We start from the raw sequence: 20,959 nt of genomic DNA on the forward strand, positions 1-20,959 counted from the left end.
GGAAAACTACTAAGTAAAGGTCAAGGAGGATTTGTCAGGTAACAAGACCCATCTGAACCAAGGGTTGGTGAGTGGGCAGAGCCAAAAATTGAAGAGCCACAGGAGACTGGTGGCTTTCTAAGAGTGTGATAAGGTTATCACAGTTGGAAGTCCATTAGGTTTATAGCATTTCGCAACCCTGGGCTAGGGGAGAAACTATACCATGGAGACAGTATCTCCAGTGTACGTTGTTCAGGGAAAAAAAGCTGGTTTAAATAACTAACATTGATGTCTTGTAACAGTGTGGTGGAACGGTGTTGTGGGTTTCTTTATTAAAAAAAAAAAAAAAAAGGGAAAAAACCTCTCTCATTGAGTCTCTCTTCAGTAGACTGGATGTGGTCACTGAGACAAACTTCAGGCAATGCCTCAGAGATAAATGTGTATGTTTTATGTGACTTTCTTTCTTTGGTGGAATTTTACAGAGATTAGACTAATGAACTGGTCTAGTTTTAGGCACATGCTGTTAGGTGAGGTGTTTTGTTAAGACTTTTAATTGCAAATTAAAGGTCTGCTAGAAGGGCAATTAAAGTCAACAGAAAGAGTTTTATATCACACCCAACCAGGGATGACCCACATTGTGTTGTACTTATCTCAGCAGTACAAACAGCCTCGGAAGACAAACAGCAAAGGAGGTAAGTAATCTTTGTTGAAGCAGGTGAGCTATTGGGCATCAAATAATCTCCTATTTATTACTATGGCTTTAAAGTGCAAAATATTTTTTTATGGATATATGTGCACATATGTATGCAGGTGTCAAAAGCAAACATTGCTTTTGAATGAAAACTGAATTGAAATGCTGCAGGTGTTCAGTCTGTGTTGGATACTCCATTTAGTATGAGCTTAATTACAGTATCTGTTCATAGGAGATGTCTGAAGCCTTGAAGTAGAATAGAAAATAGGATATCTTGTTTTGGAGAGATTAAAATTTTTTGGTATTCAAGTTTTAAAGGAAAGAGATAAGTTTTTCCTTCCAATGGCTGTGGCAGCTTGTGTGGTAGTGCTGTTTTGGGGAACAAACAGCCGGTCTTGCTCCTGGGAAGATCTACTGCTAATCTCACTGTGAGACAGATTTACATATATATGGCTACCAATAGATTCTGATGCAGGTTTTTTTTTATTCTTCCTTTGGTTACAATAGTCACATATATTGCCCAAATAAGTTTTCATTCTTTGTTTTATTTTAAAAATCCAAGATAAAACTGGTCATTGTATTCTTGTTCACTGTATTTCTGCTTCAAGACTCCACTGAATGTCTTCCACCAAATTGGGAAATTCCTCCAGTACTTTGTAGTGGGTGAAAAGGATTGTGCAATGCTTACAAAACCCTGAAGTTTTCCTGGAAAGCCAGTGAACTCAGGTTATCTGACTTGCATGGTTTTGTGTCTCTCTTTGCTCTGCGACTTGGCAATTCATCTTGCAGGATTTTCCAGTATACCCAGTCCCGACTGCTGTCTTGGCCCCTCATCTTTCCCAAAGCCCTCTCCTCCTGGTCTTCTGTCTCTAACATTAAGCCAAAGGTTTGAGAGTAGTTTATTTTTACCTATTCTATTATTCTACTCAAATATGACTTACTCAAAACTTGTACCAAGCCGCATGAAGATGGAATAGTTAATGAAAAACAATTTTTAATACTACACTGTCTTGAGCTCAGCACTCAGCCAAACATGACAGGGAGCTGATGGGTGTTTTGTTTCTCAGCAGCTGAGTGCCTCCGTGACCAGTTAGTTCACAGCTTGGTTTTGATGCTAGCCCTTGACTTATGAAACTCTCAGACTGGGCTACACCTTCTCTTTGGCAATTTGTAGAAATCAGATAGCTTTGCAAGTAGCCATGAAAAAAAGCAGATATAAAGCAAGATAGGTTGTACCTCCAGATAAACTACTTCCTATAATATGAAAGTATAAATAAGGCAGTGAAGTATTTGTTTAAAAGTGCTGTTTGCATGGGAGCGACACTACATCCCAGGTCTCCTGTGACTTATTTCAAAGTAGATTTTAAGCACTCACCCCCACGCACACCTTTAGCCTGTTGTATTTAACATGCACACTCGTATGGAATAGTCATCTTCGTCCACGTCGTGCTTTTCCATGGCTGCTCCGGGCACGCAGCGTAGAGCACTACTGTGCCTCTGCATGGTAAGGCTCGAGATGACTGATGTGGGACAGCCCTGAGCGAGCGCTACAGGGATCAGGTTAGGCTTGGGCTGAGATAGTCGGGAGAGAATGATCTACAGGATGAAAAATAACCAGCTAATAAGGGCACCCTGTAATTATCCAGTGTATGTATTTAATTTACCATCGTCAGCTGTAGCCTTTTCCAAGATAGACAAAATTTCTACTGAAAGCAACTATGACAATTTTTACATAGAAGAAATGTGGTCCTTTTGAAATGAAGGTGTGTGTCATGGTTGTAGCATTATCTAGACTTCTAAAAATGTATATATGAGAGAAACTGAATATAAACGCAAGTATATAATCACCCTGTTAATTTACTTCCAGCTAATTTCACTTCCCATAAGTCACATACACACTTGCACAAATGGCAATTTTCATTCATTTCTGTGCCAATATTTAAAAGCAGAACATTACAGTGCAATCTCGTTACTACAGCTTTATTGATTTATAAAATTACACTTTATTACACTAATCCATATATTAGAAAGCATAAAATTGTGCGTAGTTACAGCTAAGGTCTTCTCGCCAAGGAGGTACATAGTTTGCTTTTTCATCAGTAGCTCACAATTTAAATTAGTGGATGTCATGCTGTTGGACTCCACGAGCACAGGATTAATGGCAAACTCATTAGTTCATGAAGTTTAATCTTCTTGGTGGGTGTCCCACCTCGTGGGAAATGAGAGGGATTCAGCTGCAGGTGTCTTGTGAGGTACCAGCAATCACTCAAAGAGAGGGATCCAGAAGGTGAGCTGCTGCTGTTGCAAACCCAAGAACGCTTATTATTCACGTATTATTTAATGCCAGAATACTCTTTTTTTTTTTTTTTCCTTAGGAGAAAGCAAAGGAATGCTCTGAAGGACACATGAAGATGTTGTAACTGCATTAGTAACTGCCATACTGCAGTAGTACCATCAGTGGTACTTTCCCAGGTCAGGGAGGTGCTGCTGTATTTGAATGTTTGGCATAGATCCTTAAACAGGTCTTTTTAAAGTGGCTTTCTTGGGGAGTGTGGCAGGTAACTACTTCATCAGGTAATTATCAGTTTCTTTTAAATTGATGTTACATTCAAGAGCGAACCCCCTCATGCTGAATAGGCTTTGCGTAGCCATGGCATGGTGTTTTGCGACACATACAAATAAGCTTGCAAAGCCCCAATGCCACCACCAAGCTATTTTTGTCCCTTTTAATCTGTTAGGCCTGATCCTGATCTGTAGGGTTTCCTAAATCCCATTGATTTCTCTAGAATTAGGCTCCTGAAGTCCTTTGAGAGCCTGGGTCTGGCTGATCTTGTGCTATAAAAAAAGAAATAAACCCACTTTCTCTACCTCAAAATGCTATAAGGATAAATGTGTTGAAGATTATCAATGTTCTTATTCGGTAGCAGCGAAGGCCACAAAAATACCAAAAATAGATTTAAAAGGGACAAAAATAACTCCGTGCCTGGAGGGTATACAAACTCTGAGCTGTTGCTGTGTGACTTGGCTGAATCATTTCTCCGGGGAGGCTCCAGGCAGTCAGAAGTTCTTTGAGAGAAAGGGCCAGACAGATGCAACTGGACATGGTACCTCAGAAGGAGGGAGAGTAGCTTTTACGTGCACGGAGGGTCAACCTGCCATTGCTCGTGTGTGTGGCTGGCACAGTCCTGTGAGCAAGAGGTGATCCTCACAAGCTGCTGCTGTGGGATCCAGCTTTGGGCACTTCGTGTTGCTGGAAAGGCTGGTGGGAGAAGGAGATACTGAGCTCGTGATACAAATCCCTTCCATCTCCCCCTATAGAAGAAAAATTACTTTAGACCACAGCCACAAAATGCATTTCTCTCTGAAATGTGTCTGTAGTAAGACAGTTTTTTCTTGGTCAGCTGTTTTCTGGGTTTAATCAGTCATTCCTGCTGACCGCAGTGGTAGAAACTTGCTTTTAGTACTGCAGTTATCTGTGTGGCCAGGAAGAGGCAATCAGCGTCTGTTCCTGCACATGCATCATTACCAGAGCTGTGAATTAATTTCTAGCGACAGACCACATTCTCCTTTGGACTGAATTTCTACTCTGCCGCTGAGACACTTTGAATGCTTATCGCGTTCCTGTGGTTTATAGGTATCCAGTCACTGGCTAGAGAAGGGACAGACAACATTTAAAATCCCAGAATGAGCTTCCCGAGTTTTGAGTGTCAGGAGAAAATTGTATTTATAAGTTGAGCATGTTTGGTTAGTAACAGACCAGGACTTTCTGAAACTTCCATATTTTCATGTAGTTACAACTATAAATTACCTCTTACCCCTTACCATAGGTAAGTGGGGTCACAGGTATATAATGGATAGCATAACAGTGTCCAAATAGAATTCCTTCTACTGCTGTTGAAAAAAAACAGCCAGTAGTCTTAGTTTGGATAACTCCAGAAGTCAGTAAGATGAAGTAGTTCTGTGTACAGTGTTCTCTTACAGATAGGTTGCACTTTATTTTTTGTTAATGTAGATAAGGCTATTTCTAATACTGTGCTGCAGATAAGTTCTGCTTTAAGCTTGGCTGCTAATCAGGTTGCCTCTTCTGGAGACAGACGAGGTTGTCTCTGCCTTTTCCCTTCTCTGCTTGCCATTAGCAGATCTATGAAGTAGTCCTGCCTTCCAGTTATCTGGCACCATAGGTGACAGATGCAGGAGAGCCAGAGCAGGCTCTCCAAATTATCCTGTGACATGAGGGAAGAAGGTGACCTCTAAACACTGTGCAGAGGGAAGAGGGGCTGTTTTCCTAATATGTTATTTCCTTGGCAGCTGAAGATTTTTTCATTGTAGGTGATGAGAGCAGTCTTTTCTTGCTGAATGAACAAAAATATCAGTCTTCAAGAGCAATGGCAAGAACAGCATCTTTCCTTCTAACCCACCCGCAAACAGCCTCTCAGCAAACCCTCACAACAGCTTTTGGCGTTGCAGCTTCCTGAGTCAATAGCATCCCTGCACACTTCACATTAAAACCTTATTTACTACAGTTCCATTCACCATTGGTAACGACCAATGACTTGAGTTTGTATAAAATATGGTTGTAGCAACTATATCATTACTTTGAGTGTACATCTCCCACATTATCTGTCATTTTAAGAGAAGCTGGTCAGTGGAGATGAGAAGCAAATGACTTGTGGTTTGATCAGCTATATTTTGGTGGCTCACCAGGTTATCATTGCCAGTCAGTGGAGTTGGATAAGTAGTTTGCAGAAATCATTGCTTTGCAAATGGGAGATGTAGGTCTTCTGCACTTGAGAAGTCAACTTCTTTATGACTTGCTAAGGGCTGTTTTGGTGTGTGGTAACAGAATTACTGCTCAAGAATTGTTTTTGTTTTAACGAGAAAGTAATTGAAGTGTCTACGGCCCCTTTGAAGTCTTATTTTTAGATTACAATAAGCAAGATTCTGATTAATTTAGCAGCAGGGCATCAGTGGCTATTAACAGCTTAACATGAGGCCTTGGTAGATTGATAAGGAGCTAAACAGCCCCTGAATCACATATTAACAATCTGGCCATACTATAATTGAGGCTCATGTTGGGTAATTGTCAACATGGTTGATAGGCAACACAACAGCAGCAGCTATTTGTCTTTTAAATGGGTACTTAAATTATTCAGAATAATAGTTGATAGTCATCAGTACATCTGAGCCACAGTCCAGTTATTCTAGGCATGGATGACAAGCTTTAATTTAGTTAGCTTAAGTAAAGCACTGGGCTCTGCTTGGGCAAACTCACCTGTGTCTAGAAGCAGTTTCTCAGGTGGGGTCATCAGCCCATGATGAGATCCTCTTTTGTGGCCCAAGCATTAGTGATGCATGAATAAACTGGGATGCAGCTAGCTTGGGTGTGATAACCAAACCAACAGCTGGGCAAACATTTCACCTAGCATCGGAGCCACCCATGTTATATGTAGTTTTATCTCCCCAGGCCAAGAGAGAAGGTAAAACCTGCAATGGTAACCAGTAGCCTTTTATTTATTTATTTAATTTCTTAAGTCTGCTGTAGTTGCAGAAGATTTGAGCAATTCCCCTGTGAATATAATGTCTTTAACTAGTTATCTATGTTGTGGGACATTCTAGCCAAATAAGAGTGAAAGTTTATGAACCATTAAATGTGCAGAAGGAGTTGGTAACCACTCGGTTTCTCCTCCAGTTCCTTCTTGTTGTAGCATTAGCAATTCTGAGTTAGTCACACAGTGGGACATAGCTCAAATTAATTTGCTAAATTGCTACCTAATGGCAATAAGATTTGATGCCACTTAATATTTCAGTGCAAACATGGCAGGCAGGTTAACGTATTTAAATATGATTGGCTCGCCTTTTCTATTGGAGTATCTTAACTCCTGTTTGGGCCATCTACAGCACTCACTGTGCTCAATTAATTCTGCCATTAGCAGTGGTCTGACCTGCTATTAGCTCTGATAAAACGTACAGTCATCTCCATAGCCCTCTTCTTCAGTGATGACCATCCTGTGGTAAGGACGCTGAAAAGCAATTTAAAGGGGGAGGGAGGGAGGACACACACACACACTATGCTTTGTACATAATGAAGTCACGTTAACGATGGGAGAATTAATTACAGTTTGGAGTTTATCAGCAGAAAGCTTCAGCCTGCAATGGTGTTGGGCTGCACACACACATGCTTGCGCAGTAGTCGAGCAGTTGTTTCAGGCCGTGGAAGGGTTCAGGGTGGAAGGTGCCGATTATTCTTAGCGTCCTGTGCCTGAGGAAAAGTCGTCGAGTTTGCTTATGCACCTCTTGGTTTTCTTTTCTTCCCCCCTTTCTTTCTGCCCGCCCTCTCCCCCCACCCCCCTTGTGAAGCAACCCTTCTGGCTTTGTTGTAAGTGTGGTTTGTAATCATTGTACACATCCCAGATGGTTCATGAAAACTCTTTGAAATGCCATCTGCCAGGCGTGTGTCCAGCCGGCAGCCTGTCATTCTGCTACAAGAAAAACGGAGGCGGGTTTTCCCTTCCCCCTGCCTTTCTGAATTGCATTCAGTAACACTTGCTCAGATGTGAAGCAGGATAACAGCCCGAGCATCTGCAAGCAATCTTTGCTCTAGACAGCAACATGGAAAGTCGTTGGGTTTTTCGCCTTTGCCCAGATAAGATACCCTAACCAGCGTAGTTTTTATTTTCCCTCCTTTTGTTGCTGAGGACCGATGTGAGGTGGCAAATGTTATCTCTGTGATGTAATGTTTTTCTTTTACGCGGCGACTTGGCGTTTCTAATGCATTCAGCGTGTATTGCAGGCAATCGCGCTGATAGCAAGCACATCTGCGATTTTTCGACTTGAACATATTCAGGAAATTGAGAACACTGAGATGAAACAAATAGATCCATTAAAATGGCTCAGAGGAATTATGGCAGAGATATAATTGTCATGTCAAATAGGCAGCCAGCACTAGTAAACTGCTGACTGCAATTTCACCGCTATAAAAATTCAGAAAGAAAAAAAAATGATTAATAAATACTCTCTGTGGGAAGATGTAGGTAAAGAGAGGAAGAGGGATTTAGAAGATAAAGTAAAATGAGTCCTGAAGTTCCCTGATCTTTGTGTCTCATGAACGTGTGTTGTCAGTTACTGGGAAAAAGCATCTCCCGATCTTTGTCACTTGGCTCAGGTGCCACATGGCTCGGGGTGACGTTTGACGGATGCATTGGATGAGGAGCACTACAGAGTCTAATTCTCACTTCCACTGTGCTCCAGGCATGGGACAGCTACAGCACATCCTTGGACATACTTTTTGCTGAGGCTTTTCGTTCTTCCTTCCCTCTTGCGGGCTGGTTTAGGGGAACCTGGCAGTGGTCAACAGCCACGATGCTCCGGTGAGGGTCCTCACAACCTGAACCTCTACAGCAGTGTCGGTGATCAGGGAGGAGATGCTGCGGGCTCTGTGACCCTTCATCCCCGCGGCTGGATGCGTGCCCGCTCCTTGCATGCCAGGGAGGGACCTGCGTGGGCATTGCCCGCTGAGCTTGGCTGCCTGCCTTTAGGTGGAAGCGCAGGCACTCGGGCAGAGAGGGGTGTGTGGTGCAGTTCCATTATTTCTCTGGTGTAGATCTGTGAAACACATCTGTCCTCTGTTACAAAGTAGTCGGTAAAAATTGTTGTAGTCTTACTGTAAGGATTCAGAAATACAAAGGACGCAAAATTGATTCCTTTCTAATAGGAAAGAGTAATTCTGCTAGTAGGATGAAGATATTCATCACCATTTCCATTCCTTTTTTTGCTTTTCCTCCTCCTGCCTTCACCCATTCACAGAGCTCCAAGAGAAGGAATGATAGAAAAAGCACAGGAATTTATAGACTATCTGAAGGCTGATGGTAAATAATAGAAAAAGAGAGAGAGTTTCTATTTTGAAACAAGAAATGGAGGATGTTAGAGAAAGTGGATGTCTATCAAGGAAATTAATCTAGTCTTTCAAGGGTGTGACTCTGTCAAGACTGACCTCTTGAACAGTCTCTCAGATGAATAGGGCATAAGCAGACTTTCCGCTTCCCTGGCACTTGAGGAAAACATTTGCCAGATGCAGGCATGGTAAATTTATGCTCTTTCAACTTCTGAGAGCTGGAATCTTCCCAATTAGTTTCCAGAAGCTCAGCTTCTTTATACTTTCTTCAGTCCTTTTATAGAGGGTTTAAGAAATTATATGCACTGAGAAGTCACTGCCCAGGGGCCGGAAGAGTCCCACAGAAGTGAGAAATCATGCTTCATTAAATGTTAGGTATGGTTTCCACATCTCCAAAGTTATTCCCAAGCCAGCAGATCGCTTGCGGCCGCAGCACTCGGACACCTCCAACTCTCTAATGCTGCTCTTTCTTCTGAAGTTCAGTTTGCTGTACCATCTGTAAATCTATCATTTATATTTAATCTTAGATGTACAGAAGACAGCCATCTCCTAGCCTCCAGAGTCATGGAAAATAAAGGCTATTGAACAGAAATTGATCCTAATCAATTAAGCTGTGCTCGGTGACCTAAAATGCAGTGGCCCAAGCCATCTTAGCAAAAAGTCATGAAATGACTCATCTTACACTATGCTTCAAAGGGCTGTAAATTGGTCAGAAGAGAGAAGAGTTTCAGAGCTGGCAGAGTAGCAGTGACTGGGGCCCCGTTCTCCATGGGTGCTATTTAAATTGTTGAGTGCTAGAGAGAGATTCTGTGTGAATTATTACTCAAAAGGAAAAGTATTTCTTGAACTGGAATGAGCTTATAGGTGAAATTCAGTGAGAAGTGTTTGCAGGTTGTCTCTTTAGTGAGCATGTGTGAACGGTGCATCAAAACTGTCTTACAGTAGTTTTTAATGCTGAATAAAAAATAATAACATAAATAGAGATAAAATATTAAAAAGAAATAAGGGAGAAAAGATCTTTATGATGTAAAAGAATGTTTGGTGAGATAAGGTGATACAGAAATAATGGAAGCTAGAAAGAAGTTGCTTTATCGGAGAATACAGATTGCAATTTTAGTGAGGCTGAAGTATGAGAGACTGTGCTAATGGCAGGAAGGTAATTGCTGGCATATTCCCAGATACCAAACTCTTCCAGCTGTGCTTCTGCATGTGATATGAGAGATTTCTTTGCCAGACAGTCTTTCTGAGAATATCAAAAACATTGTCGTTGAGTGGAACTGGTACTGCCAGCTCAACCTGCGATCTATGTCTTGTTTTTACATGGGCTCCTAACTTCTAACTGAACTCTTTTGACACTGCTGTCTGTGTAGCTCACAGAACTGTATTTTACAGATGCTGTTGTATCTTTATGATCATTTTTTACTGTCCCTTTTAACTCTTAGTAAGAAAACAACTATATTAACATGCTAATTTTTCCTTTCAGGCACAACCCGCCCTCCGAGAGAAGGAGAAGTGCCTGGTGTGGACTATAACTTTCTGACTGTGGAGGAGTTTCTGGAGTTGGAGCGAAGTGGGACCCTTCTGGAAGTAGGAACTTATGAAGGTATGGAGCCACGGGCAGTGAAAAAGCACTTCCAAGTAACCATGGTAGGACACCAGACTTGCATCATCCTTGCTTGAGTTAACCAGCTCAAGTTAGGACCTCACTTTCCATCCTAGTGCTCTACTTCCCTTTTCTCTGTGTACCCTGAGAGAGGGAATTCCAATACTGCTGTGCTTTTGTCTTTTCCCTTGAAGTTAACTACCTCAAAAGATTAACTTCAGTAGGCCAGGAAAGTCCAGTTACAAAATACTGAGGGAAGGCAGTGTGGCAGTGAATGAAAATGCATCTATTTGTTCTATCTGCTATGGCTCATCTCCTTGTTCACTTTTTCTTCCCTCCTGCTGTCTCTCTTTCCCTTCATCTTCCCTAAATACATATCCTTCATCACCCAATTGTGTCTCACTGTGCAGCTACATGATGCACTGGGTTTAGCCTTTTTTTTTTTTCCTTCTTTATTCTTGGATAATTACTTCTAACTTGGGTCATTGTGTTGATCCTTTTTACAGCACAGCTTTACAAACAACCTCACTGAGACAGCCAAGGGGCACTGAAATATCACCAGGGTGAGAGCAGGAAAAACATAGCTTTGACTCCCAGAGAAATGCAAGGCAAATGGGCCATGTTTAGGTACACAATAGGATTTGTGTAACTAAACCTGCAATCTATATCTCCTTTAAACTGAAAACTCCTTTTGGGGTGTTTTTTGGTTTTTGTTGGTTTGTTTTTTTTAAACCCCCCCCCCCCCCCCCCCCCCCGAACATTCAGATGTACCTCTTGAGAAGACAATGAAAAGAAATACATTACAGGTTTGAAAGTCCTTCCAGTGTACTTCAGCTCATTCATGTCATATTTCCATTTACAAGAAATTAAATGGGTCTTCTTGTAATTACAAGAAGTTGAAAAAGCCTTATTCTTGCAGCTGGTAATAAGAAACATGAAATACATTTAAAAATATGAACTACACAGAAATAGCCGATAGTCTTTGAAAAGTATCAAATATGAACAGAAAAGATTGTGACATGTGGTTTTGGTTTTCAAGCTCTAAAAAAAAAAAAGTCTTGAAACACTGTTTGTTTAGTCTATTTCTTTAAAAGCTCTCTTGTAAGGTCACCTTTAAACCTTGCACTTATTCCCAACTGCAGACAATTGCAGTGTCAAACCTGGTTTGCATGAAGATGCTAAATGTATAATTTGGTTTCACTCTTCCACCTCTCTGAGCTGATTAGCTCCATCGGCACCAATGTTAACGTTCCAGCAGCAGCACTTCTCCAAAATGAGCTTTTTCCTCTCTGTGTTTCTAATTATAACACTAAATTAGTTTTCTTTGTCATGGTGCTTGAAATAGATCAGCTGAACGGCCTCGCCGTTACTTCCTGATCGTATTTGTTCTGGTGACCTTTCCACTTGGAAAGACAAAATGGGTGACTGTCTGTAAGCTGGCTGCTGGGACACGCTGGGAATCAGTTTTCAGGAAATGCTGTACCCATCTGGGACAGTTATAATATGGTTGTTTCATTGCTTATGTGTTTATATGCAGTAGCAGCTAAACTGTTTAGATTTCATGGGTTGCTCTTTTGAGCTGCTGAAGATGAGGTTGATTTCTCATAAGTCTAATGCGTATTTCATTTCTGTGGGTGATAGAAGTGTCTGAACTTTAAAGGAATAATTTGTCAGAAGTGCTGAGAAGCCTCTTTCTCCATTGACATCAGTGATGCTGGTGCATAGTGGTTCTGGAGAGCTGGCCCATGGAAGGAAAAATCAATAAGAATAAAGCAAATAATGATGATGCATCTGTGCACATATGCATCAAGACACATTACTGTTTGATTGTAATGTGAAATAAATAAAGTTCATTTTTCACTTACAGCTTCAAGAAATTATTTTGCTGCCTTCCAAGATTTCTTTAATGGCATTGTTGTACATTTTTTGGAAATCTTATTTTACAATAGTATTGATCAAGACACTCTTGATCTTGATTAGATCTTGGAAGCTGGTGTGATTCAGACTCAGTGCTGTAATCTCCAGCAATTTTGTCTATAAAAAAACCCCAATCTGCCAAAAACGCAGACCACAAAGTAAGTTAGACTTCTAATGTCCAAGTCTTTGTTATTGCCCAACTTTATAGTCTTAGATTACTTTAATTGTCATTTGTTTTATGCTGGATTTTGCTGCTGCCTTTGTTTTTATTTTTTTAAATGTACCACCAAGAAGAAGTTGATTGTATTTTTGACCTTGCCAGTGATGTCTTATTCTAAACCAGAGGGATGGAACCCGACAAAAAGAAATAATCTTCTATTTCCCTCTGAAGAACAATAAAATAATACCTTTAATGCGTGGCTTTTATTATTAATAATACTACCTGTTGTGCTGAGTGGGAATCAAACAATTGCAAAGAAAAGGTTGCTTTTGATTACAATGTAATTAGGTGACTTAGAGATGAAGGAAGGGGAATTCTATGAAACGGAGAGTAGTGATGATGACTGGGGAAGTTTTCGTGAGCCTGGCAGCTACAAGCTCATGTGGCTCAAGCAGGCTGGTGGTTTGGGGTCAGGGTGGTCCCAAGGTCCCTTCTGGCCCTTAATTTGTAAGTGTCTGCATGTGGTGGTGGGGTGGATAGATGGATGCCCTGTATTTCTGTGCTGTGTTTCAGCTGCTGGAGAGGAAGTCTGACCTGAATGATCAGGATAAAGTCTTGGTATTACTGGATGACATTTGTTTGCCTCTTGAAAGGCATAAAGCCACGTGAATACTGCCACTATCATTGGGAAAAACTTTGCAGGAGAAGATGTAACATGAACATTTTTTTAGTAAGACTTACTGAAGAGAACTTCCGGGGAGAAAGATTAGAAAACAGGGAGCAGTCAGAAGAGGGGTAATACACAGGACTTTGATGCTGATACGGATACTATTGATTTGGAAAGAATAAAGAAAATGCAGAAGAGAACAGTTGGAAACCATAAAAGAGTAGGAGAGTGTATCAGGTTTTGAAAGAACAACCTGGGTTTTGAAAGTGCTGTAATTGCAGAGAGAAACTGCAAGCTAAATAGGGAGAAAAAGGTGTTGCCTACCTACTGGGCTGCATGTCATTCTTATTTCCTCTGGCACACTGCAAATAGGTTCTTCTGGGCAGTTTTTGATTCACGTCCCGGTGAATGCAGAGCGGGCATGGCAGCTGCTTTTCTGGTCACCTGTCACCTCTCTGCTGTGTTCTTCACACAAAATGCTGCAAAAATTGTGATCAGATGGGAGGAGGCATTTGCAAGCCTTAATTCCAGAGGTTTTCAGTTCGTTTTAACATGCTGATTCTTAACCATAAAGCCTAGAAACTTCTTCTTTTTTCCCCTAATGAAAGCTACATGCTGATCACATGAATCCAGGAGCTGGTGCTGAAATTCTGGAAGACCTGCCCAGAGCTGTGGTGCTGTACCAGTATTGGTGCTTTTTGCACCACGTGCATGCTGGTAAAGCTGCATGCAACATGCTCAAGCCGGTTAGTAATTCCCATTGACAGTACTCATTAGGAAGGAAAAATCTTTTTAGACTGCGCATTGTCTAGGCCTTCTGGTGGATAGGAAATCATGATAATTATAATCTCAGGCATTTATTGACTGCTTCTTCAGGGCATAAAATACTGACGGATGCATGGAAGTAATTGTGTAGGCTACTAATTATTTAGCAATTACTTCTGCATTTGAATTGCGGGCTCTCACAGGGACCCCAAGGGAGGGCTGTTTTGAGCAGAACCACAACTTCTAGATTTTACTCCCGTTTCTTCCCCGGCTGCTGAGTGGCCCTGGGCAGATCAGGTAACTGCTTTATACTTCATGTTACTGGCCTGGAGAATATTAAAACAACACTTACTTCTCTCTCATTAATATTTCAGCAGATATCGTGTGCCTGCAGTTATCTGCTATTACAAATAGGAGGGAGAGAGTGGAAGCAGCGGTATTTCAGAGGGCTGTGCTGAATGCAGCAGTGGAGATGGGTGCTGTGCAGAGACGCACGGGGACATTAGTATGGTGGCTGAATTTTGAATGGGGATGGCTGTGTCACCGGGGTCTGGCGAGGCTGTATTAATGAATGCCTGCCCAGCACTTAGTGATCCTCAAAAGAAAAAGTGCTGCACTTTATAGCATGTGAAGGGTTATTACATTATAGCATATTATTGTCAAGGCATCATCTTTCATTCTCAGGACAAGTGTTATGTGATTGCCAAGAGAAGTAATAAGTAATCTGCATTAGTCTCATGACTAAGATGTAATGGGGTGACTTGCTAACATTTTTAAAGTGTATAAAGCTAGCTACTGTAGACAGGGTCTCTGATTGTGGTACTTAATGAGTGTAATAAATTACCTTAATAGTGCAGTTAGAATTTCAGCTGAAGTAGAGAGGTGTATTCAGCAACATGCTTCAAATCAAGATGCCTTTAGCCTAATTTATCTGATGTGCTAGCTCTCCTTGGGTTTCTCTGCAGCAGCCCTGCTCCCCCAGCTGCTTTAGCAAAATGGCTGGATTTTCTTTGCTGGTCTTCTGGTGCCTTCGCAGCCTGTGGGTCTCACCAACTTGGTACAACCTTGAAATGAGAGCTGTGTCTGTGGCATGCAAAACATGACGGGAAGATTGGGTGAGTAAGGGTGGCAGATGCTGGGGATGCCCATGCAGCAGAACAACATGTTCCACTTAATGAGATAAGATCCGCTTATTATTGTCTCCATACTGCAGATTGACTCAATAAATCATAATGGCTCCTTTAGCACTATTACAACGTATCATGTCAAATATCCACTTATTAACATCTTTGTACTGCAGAAAGGTTCCTGTTCTATCTTTGGCTTTTAGACTTTGCTTGCTTTTTTTTTTTTTTCTGTTATTTTTTCTAAACCACTAGTAAGAAAAAAAGACAACACAGTCTTGTGTATGTACATGATTATCAGTGTTAAGCATGAGTGCTGCTAAACTGAAGTGTCATCTGGTAACAATGCTTCATTCTACAAACAGCTAAAGAGGTAGCTGAGTAACTCTCTCTAAAAGCAAATATTGAAATATCTGATAGGGTTTTAGAATGGTTTTGAATTTCCTATGGCATTGCTGATTAACTTCTCTCTGTGCACCTTCAATAAGAAGTTTTTCAATGTGAGCTCTGTCTGAAATTCTTCATTAGCAGTCCTGCTTTTCACTGGTTTTGATGCATTTTTAAAACACAAACCTTGTGGGAAAAGGTTGTTCCCAAACACCTCTGACAAAAAAAGATATGGTGACTTAGATGCTTTTTTCCTAGGTTAGATTTCAGGTTATTTTAAGGCATTGCTTACTCTTTAACCACACTCTGATGTGTTGAAGGCTGTTCGTAGTAGTCCATTGATAGATGGCAGCCAGGCACATTTTGGCACTGTTTCTTGGTACTGGCTGTGCTCGGGACCATCCCTAGAACTGGCGACTCCTCGCTGGTGTTATCCAGCTCCTTTGCAGCTGGGCAGCCCTTCTGTGCCAAGAGGCAGCCCGGCCTCCGAAGCCACGGCATTTCCCTGCCGGTGCAGAGCTTGCCCCACTCTGCGAGCTGCGATACACATGCCACCGCCTTCCGGAGAGGCACGGTGTTAATGGGACACATCCTCGTGGTGGCAGTGTGTATATATATATTTATAAATATTTTAGTATTTGCAAAAAGAAGAGTTGCATATTGCAACGGCTTAACATGGTATTTTCTTGATTCCTACAGCCTTGTGCTAGGTAGGGTGTGTTCCATCTGCTTCTCCTGTGTTCTCTGTATATACCATGCACAAGCACATACTTATTTATGTTCCCTATGAACTTTAAAAATCTATTTGCACATGGATATAACAGTTGCTATAATACAGCGGAGCTCAGGAAACACCCTGAGCTTCCATAGCCATGTCGTGCCCCATACTACCAAGATCTTACTGCTTATGTGTTACTTTAAGTATCTTGGGGTTCGTTTAGAGATTTTCCATGCATTAAATGTGCTTGGAAGCAGCTGTACATGAATGTTAACAATAGCATGTGGCAATACCTAGTGATATATCAACACAGGAGAAATCAGAATAAATGAGACTTGATTTGATCTGTAGGTGACTTTCTGCTATGTTGTCATTGCCTATAAGGACACTAATTGGAGTGTATGTTAAATTTCAGACATAAATTGAAATGTACACATTGTAACATTTTGACTAATTTAATGAGAAATGCAGACTGATCTTTCAGTTAACCTCACCATTAATAACTGCAAAAATTGACAGAGAATCTCCTAGTTAAAGCAGATTGGATTTGCATATATTGTAGGTTAATTTCTCTGAGATCTGTTTCGTTGCCTATGTTCTGCTTCCGATCCAGATGCTGTATCTGCGGCCTCCTCCCGGTTGCCTGGATACTCTGAATTTCCTCAAGGCAATTGCTAATCAATGTGCAGTTGCAGCTAGGTGAATCCCACAGACGGCAGCCAGATCTGTCATCTAAATGTAGAAATCTGTAGCAGAATGTGATCTGGGAAGAGAACAGACAAAACACTGTAGCAGGAGCTCTGCTCCCAGGAATCAATTCATCCTGTGCTAATCAGACACAAGCACTCTTGCTGGATTAGATGAGCAGAAGCTCTTCTGCTAAAATTAAGGGTCAATTGTTTTGGTCCTTGTGCAGCGCAGAGAAGAGCAGTTGCATTTCGGAAAAGAAAACAATTACATTAATAATTACCTTTAAAGTCTTCATGTCGAAGCCTTGCTTAATTTTGCTGCTTATCTCCAAGTCTCTTTCCCTAAATACTCATTTGCATAAATATAGTAAGCTATGAACTGCTTTTTAAAACGTGAGCTGTTAATGGAGTCCTTGTTAACACAGAGTGGTAGCTTTGAAGATCAGATGCACTTCTTGTGGGCGCAGGGTCCTCTGTGCTACACAGAGGGTTTTGAGTTTCTTGGGATTTTTATAATTGCAAAATTATGCCTCACAGTAGGTGTCAGTAAATTCAGAACTGCGAGAACTCTTCTCAGTCCTTTCCTGAGCGACAAATGCACTCCCAGTCCCAGGCCTAAATCTCTTTGCACCAGAAAAGCAAGAGAAATTCTCCTCCCCCAAAAAAGAGAATAGCTACTGCAAAGCCAACATCTACAGGTTGAAGTAATTGAAATACACAGTTTGGGACCACATTCTTCAATTGATGTTGTACCATTAGGATTAATGCTCCAGCTCGTGCTCGACCTTGCACACAGCTCTTCTGCCTTCTTTCACCTCTCCGTGTCAGCTCTGCCACCCTGTCCCCAGCCCAGCAGTCTCCGTGGGCTCATCTTCCCTCTCTGCAAGGTGAAACGTCTACTTTTGAATCCATTCCACTTCAGAACCTTTTAGATTGTGTCTCTGTTCTTGTGCATTTCTACCCATCCCAGAAACAGCATCTTGGATGGATGGACTCCTTTCAACTCGAATCGAATTGAATAGTGATTGGTAAAAGTTTTTATGGATTAGATTCATAGTTATTTTACTTAAGGGTAGCTAATTCGTGTATTTTTGTGAATTATATTTCAAATTTCAGGTCACATAAACAACTGAAGGTTGTCTGTGAATTTACCACCCACAGGGGAATATTTAATAAGAATGTTTTGTTATTTTGAACTATAAGACAAATTTTCCATTAGCACTAGGTTTCTAAAACTTAAAAAGAAAGGTTTTTTTGCTGACAGCATTGCTTTAATTAATAAGCTGCAGGACAGGGTAGAAGCTGCTGTAGATTGCTTTCAGTGATTATGATCACTGCCTGAATTGGCAGAGGAAGAAGTGTTATGATGATGAGAACTTGTCTTATTGTTGCCATTAGCTGTTACCGAAGTCTAATTACTGTGCGCAATGCTAAAATGTGTAAGCTGCCAACACTTAGAGATAAGGAGATGAAAAGAAATCAACTCATTCCAAATAGCTATTCTGTTTTTTTTTCATTATTATTGTTATTTTTGCGCACTCTCCTGAGTGGTGCTTTACAGTGCATGGATTAAGTCATGGCTTTGGCTGCAAAAGCTGCCATCAAAATTCGGTTGTGGTTAAATAAGTTGTAAGCACCAAGGGACTGAATAAAATAAGGGTTAGTGAAAGGTGATGACAAGGAATTCAGTTAATGGTATGTGCATCTGCTGAGTGAATGCATTATTAGCTATTAATTCAGTTGCTGTAGGCAGGATCCAAATGTGATTGCGAAGAGGGTAAAGCTTAGAAGCCTGGTTCCCGTAGGAATCAGTCATGGGAAAGTGCCGTTTCTGCCATGCTGGCTGCTTCAGAACTGGCATTTCCACAGAAAAGTAGAGGTTTTCCTGCTGTCTTGATCAAGAAATCTCCTTCGTCTGGGAGACAGGCTGCTCTTTGCCAGCTTTGAGACATCACGTTAGGGGCACAGTCCTCAGAAGTTTTGCAGAGCTTCACCTGAGCTCGGCACCCCGGGGACTCCTGCCATAACTACTGTGCTGACTTCAGAAAATGTTTTGGGATCCTCTGGGATGACAGATGCTTGTGTATGCACATGTAACATGCTGTTAATAATTAGAGCTGATTGGATATTCAGTACAAATTACACTGGCTATGAAGTTAGCCCCTTCTTTAGACTTACAAGTGGCTCACAAAACACTGTTAAAGCATATTTTTAAATGTATGTTTTTTCATAAACATTGACAGATTTAATTTGAACAAATGATATCGAGTCTGAGTGTTTTAAAACTCTTGCTGGGCTGTTCACTGTCAGTTGTTAATGGTGCACGTTTGGATTTCTGAGTCACAGGGTAAATATTTTCTCTTTCTAATTTCTAGGATTAAACATGAGTTTTGATGATAATTTTAAGTGCCAGCCCCTCCTAATGGTGTGTCTGCCCCCACGCCTGGGCCCACGTGGAGCTTTCTTTTGCAGTTTTTCATCATGAGCTGGGTTGTTTCCCAAACCTGTATGTTCTTGTGTGAATCTGAAGGAAGAGCTGTGATTTTTTTGGAACATTGACTCAGACTGAATCTGCCTCCTGTGGAGGAAAAAGAAAAGTTCAGCCCCAGTGGCTGCATTTCCCATATTCTGCAAAACAAAATCCACACAAGCAGAGCCATGCTCAGTTTCAAATTCATATTCATTCTTTGTATGTGTTCATATATACTTGTAGGATGCTCTAAGGCAGCACACTGTGTTGGTAGAAAATAATTATTCACTAATAGTAGTACCAACAACCATGGCTGGTTTGAAAAGTGACTAATGATTTCGGTGTAAGCAAATCTGAAATACTTTAGAGAAGCCTGTTTTTCTGCTGAGGAACAGCTCTCCATGGACTGCTAGGAACTCCAGCCTTGCTTGTTGCTAGAGGAACTGAAAAGGAGCAAACCTCAAAGATATGATCATGTATTTCTCTGTAATTGGAGGAGGGATGGTAACATCTGTGCTATGTTCTTGTCCAGGAGAAATAAAAATCCACACTAGCAACATCTATATATCCCCTTCATTCACTTTGTTGCATCCATTGCAGAAAGATTTAACCATTTACAACAGACCTGAATGAAATTTTGCACAAAAGAGTGATGTGCAGTGCCATAAATAAAAGCTGTTCTCATGTATATGGCACACTTGTGGTTCTCGCTGCTTAGCAGTTAACATCCTTAGAAAACATATGTTTTGTCTGGAAAAACAAACAAACCCCCAAACCCTAAAGTAGCAGCATTCTTCGGGAGAAATGCCAAAGAGGATAGGATGGCAGCAGTGTAGATTATCCTTTTTCTGCCCACCTACCTTTGTATTTTTCCCTTTGCACTCTCTCTCCCCCGTTCCTCCTCTTTTTATATAGAATAGTCCTGCAGTATATAGAGCATAAGAATCATTTCTCTAGCAGAGACTGCAACCTGCTTAGGAGCCTCCATCCCCATTAGAGACTCTTTCCAGAAGAAGTAATTTCCTTCTCCCTATAAATTATGCATCAATGTACATTTAAGATTCTGAAATGATGAACAGAAGATGAAAGCATTTCGGAGTGTTGCTGCTCCTATGGAGCTGAATCCACGATGTTGTACACAGGCTCAAACACACCTTGTTAAGACAAACCTGCACGTGTTGCTGTCCTAGTACTCCGGCTGTAAGTGCATGGAGATAGGAGCTTATCCGACTTCAGCCTCAGCTCTGTAAGAAGGACTTTTTCTCCTCTTGGGAGGCAGTGAGGGCGAAAGATAGCAACGTGTGTCCAAAGTGGTCTTCTCAAATGGACTCTGCCAGCCTGAGCCAGGGTGATTCCTGGTCTCCCTTGCTCCTGATGTGTCCAGAGACCTTCCAAACTCACAGGTTGAGATCTGCCAGTGTTAGGACATGCACTGATCCTTGTGACCTTACCCTAAATCTGAAAACACGCGCAGCTTCAGGGTTGTAAGGGACTTAGATGATCTAATGGGAAAGGCAATTCAGTCAGCTAAACAGGAGTTGAGACAAACAACTAGTACTTCCAAACTGAAATAAGGATATGCCATTTTGAACCTCAAGTGTGTGATGGCTGAGCAGTATGAAATGCACTGGGTGAGCTGGAACTCCTGAGCACAGCAGTGGGGCAGGTGAGCTTGGCAGAGCTGCTTGGCTAACTTTAAACTCAGTGTCGTATCTCGGTGTGTGAATGGTGTTGAGTTCTGCAACAAAAATACGCATGCATATGTATAAAAATAAATGAAAAAAATTTTTTAGCACAGATGAGGTTCCAAAGTGCCTTTGCACAATCTGCCATTGGCATGTGGTTTCCATCTAGTGTAACAGGGATAATACAGAGGCATGTACACTTTCTGGGGAATG

The 20,959-nt window shown here is 41.3% G+C and overlaps 1 protein-coding gene across 1 annotated transcript in view; it reads left to right on the forward strand.

Moving 5' to 3' along the window:
* Window positions 1–20,959, forward strand: part of MAGI1 (membrane associated guanylate kinase, WW and PDZ domain containing 1) — a 353,741-nt gene that overhangs the window by 254,503 nt on the left and 78,279 nt on the right. Inside the window, exon 3 of the mRNA XM_010570894.1 lies at window positions 10,045–10,164. Within this exon, the coding sequence (XP_010569196.1) occupies window positions 10,045–10,164 (120 nt within the window). The remainder of the gene's footprint in view (window positions 1–10,044; window positions 10,165–20,959) is intronic.

This window comes from Haliaeetus leucocephalus, unplaced genomic scaffold (genome assembly GCF_000737465.1).
Source record: "Haliaeetus leucocephalus isolate CR32 unplaced genomic scaffold, Haliaeetus_leucocephalus-4.0 Scaffold2, whole genome shotgun sequence".
In the NCBI taxonomy this organism is placed as follows: Eukaryota; Metazoa; Chordata; class Aves; order Accipitriformes; family Accipitridae; genus Haliaeetus; species Haliaeetus leucocephalus.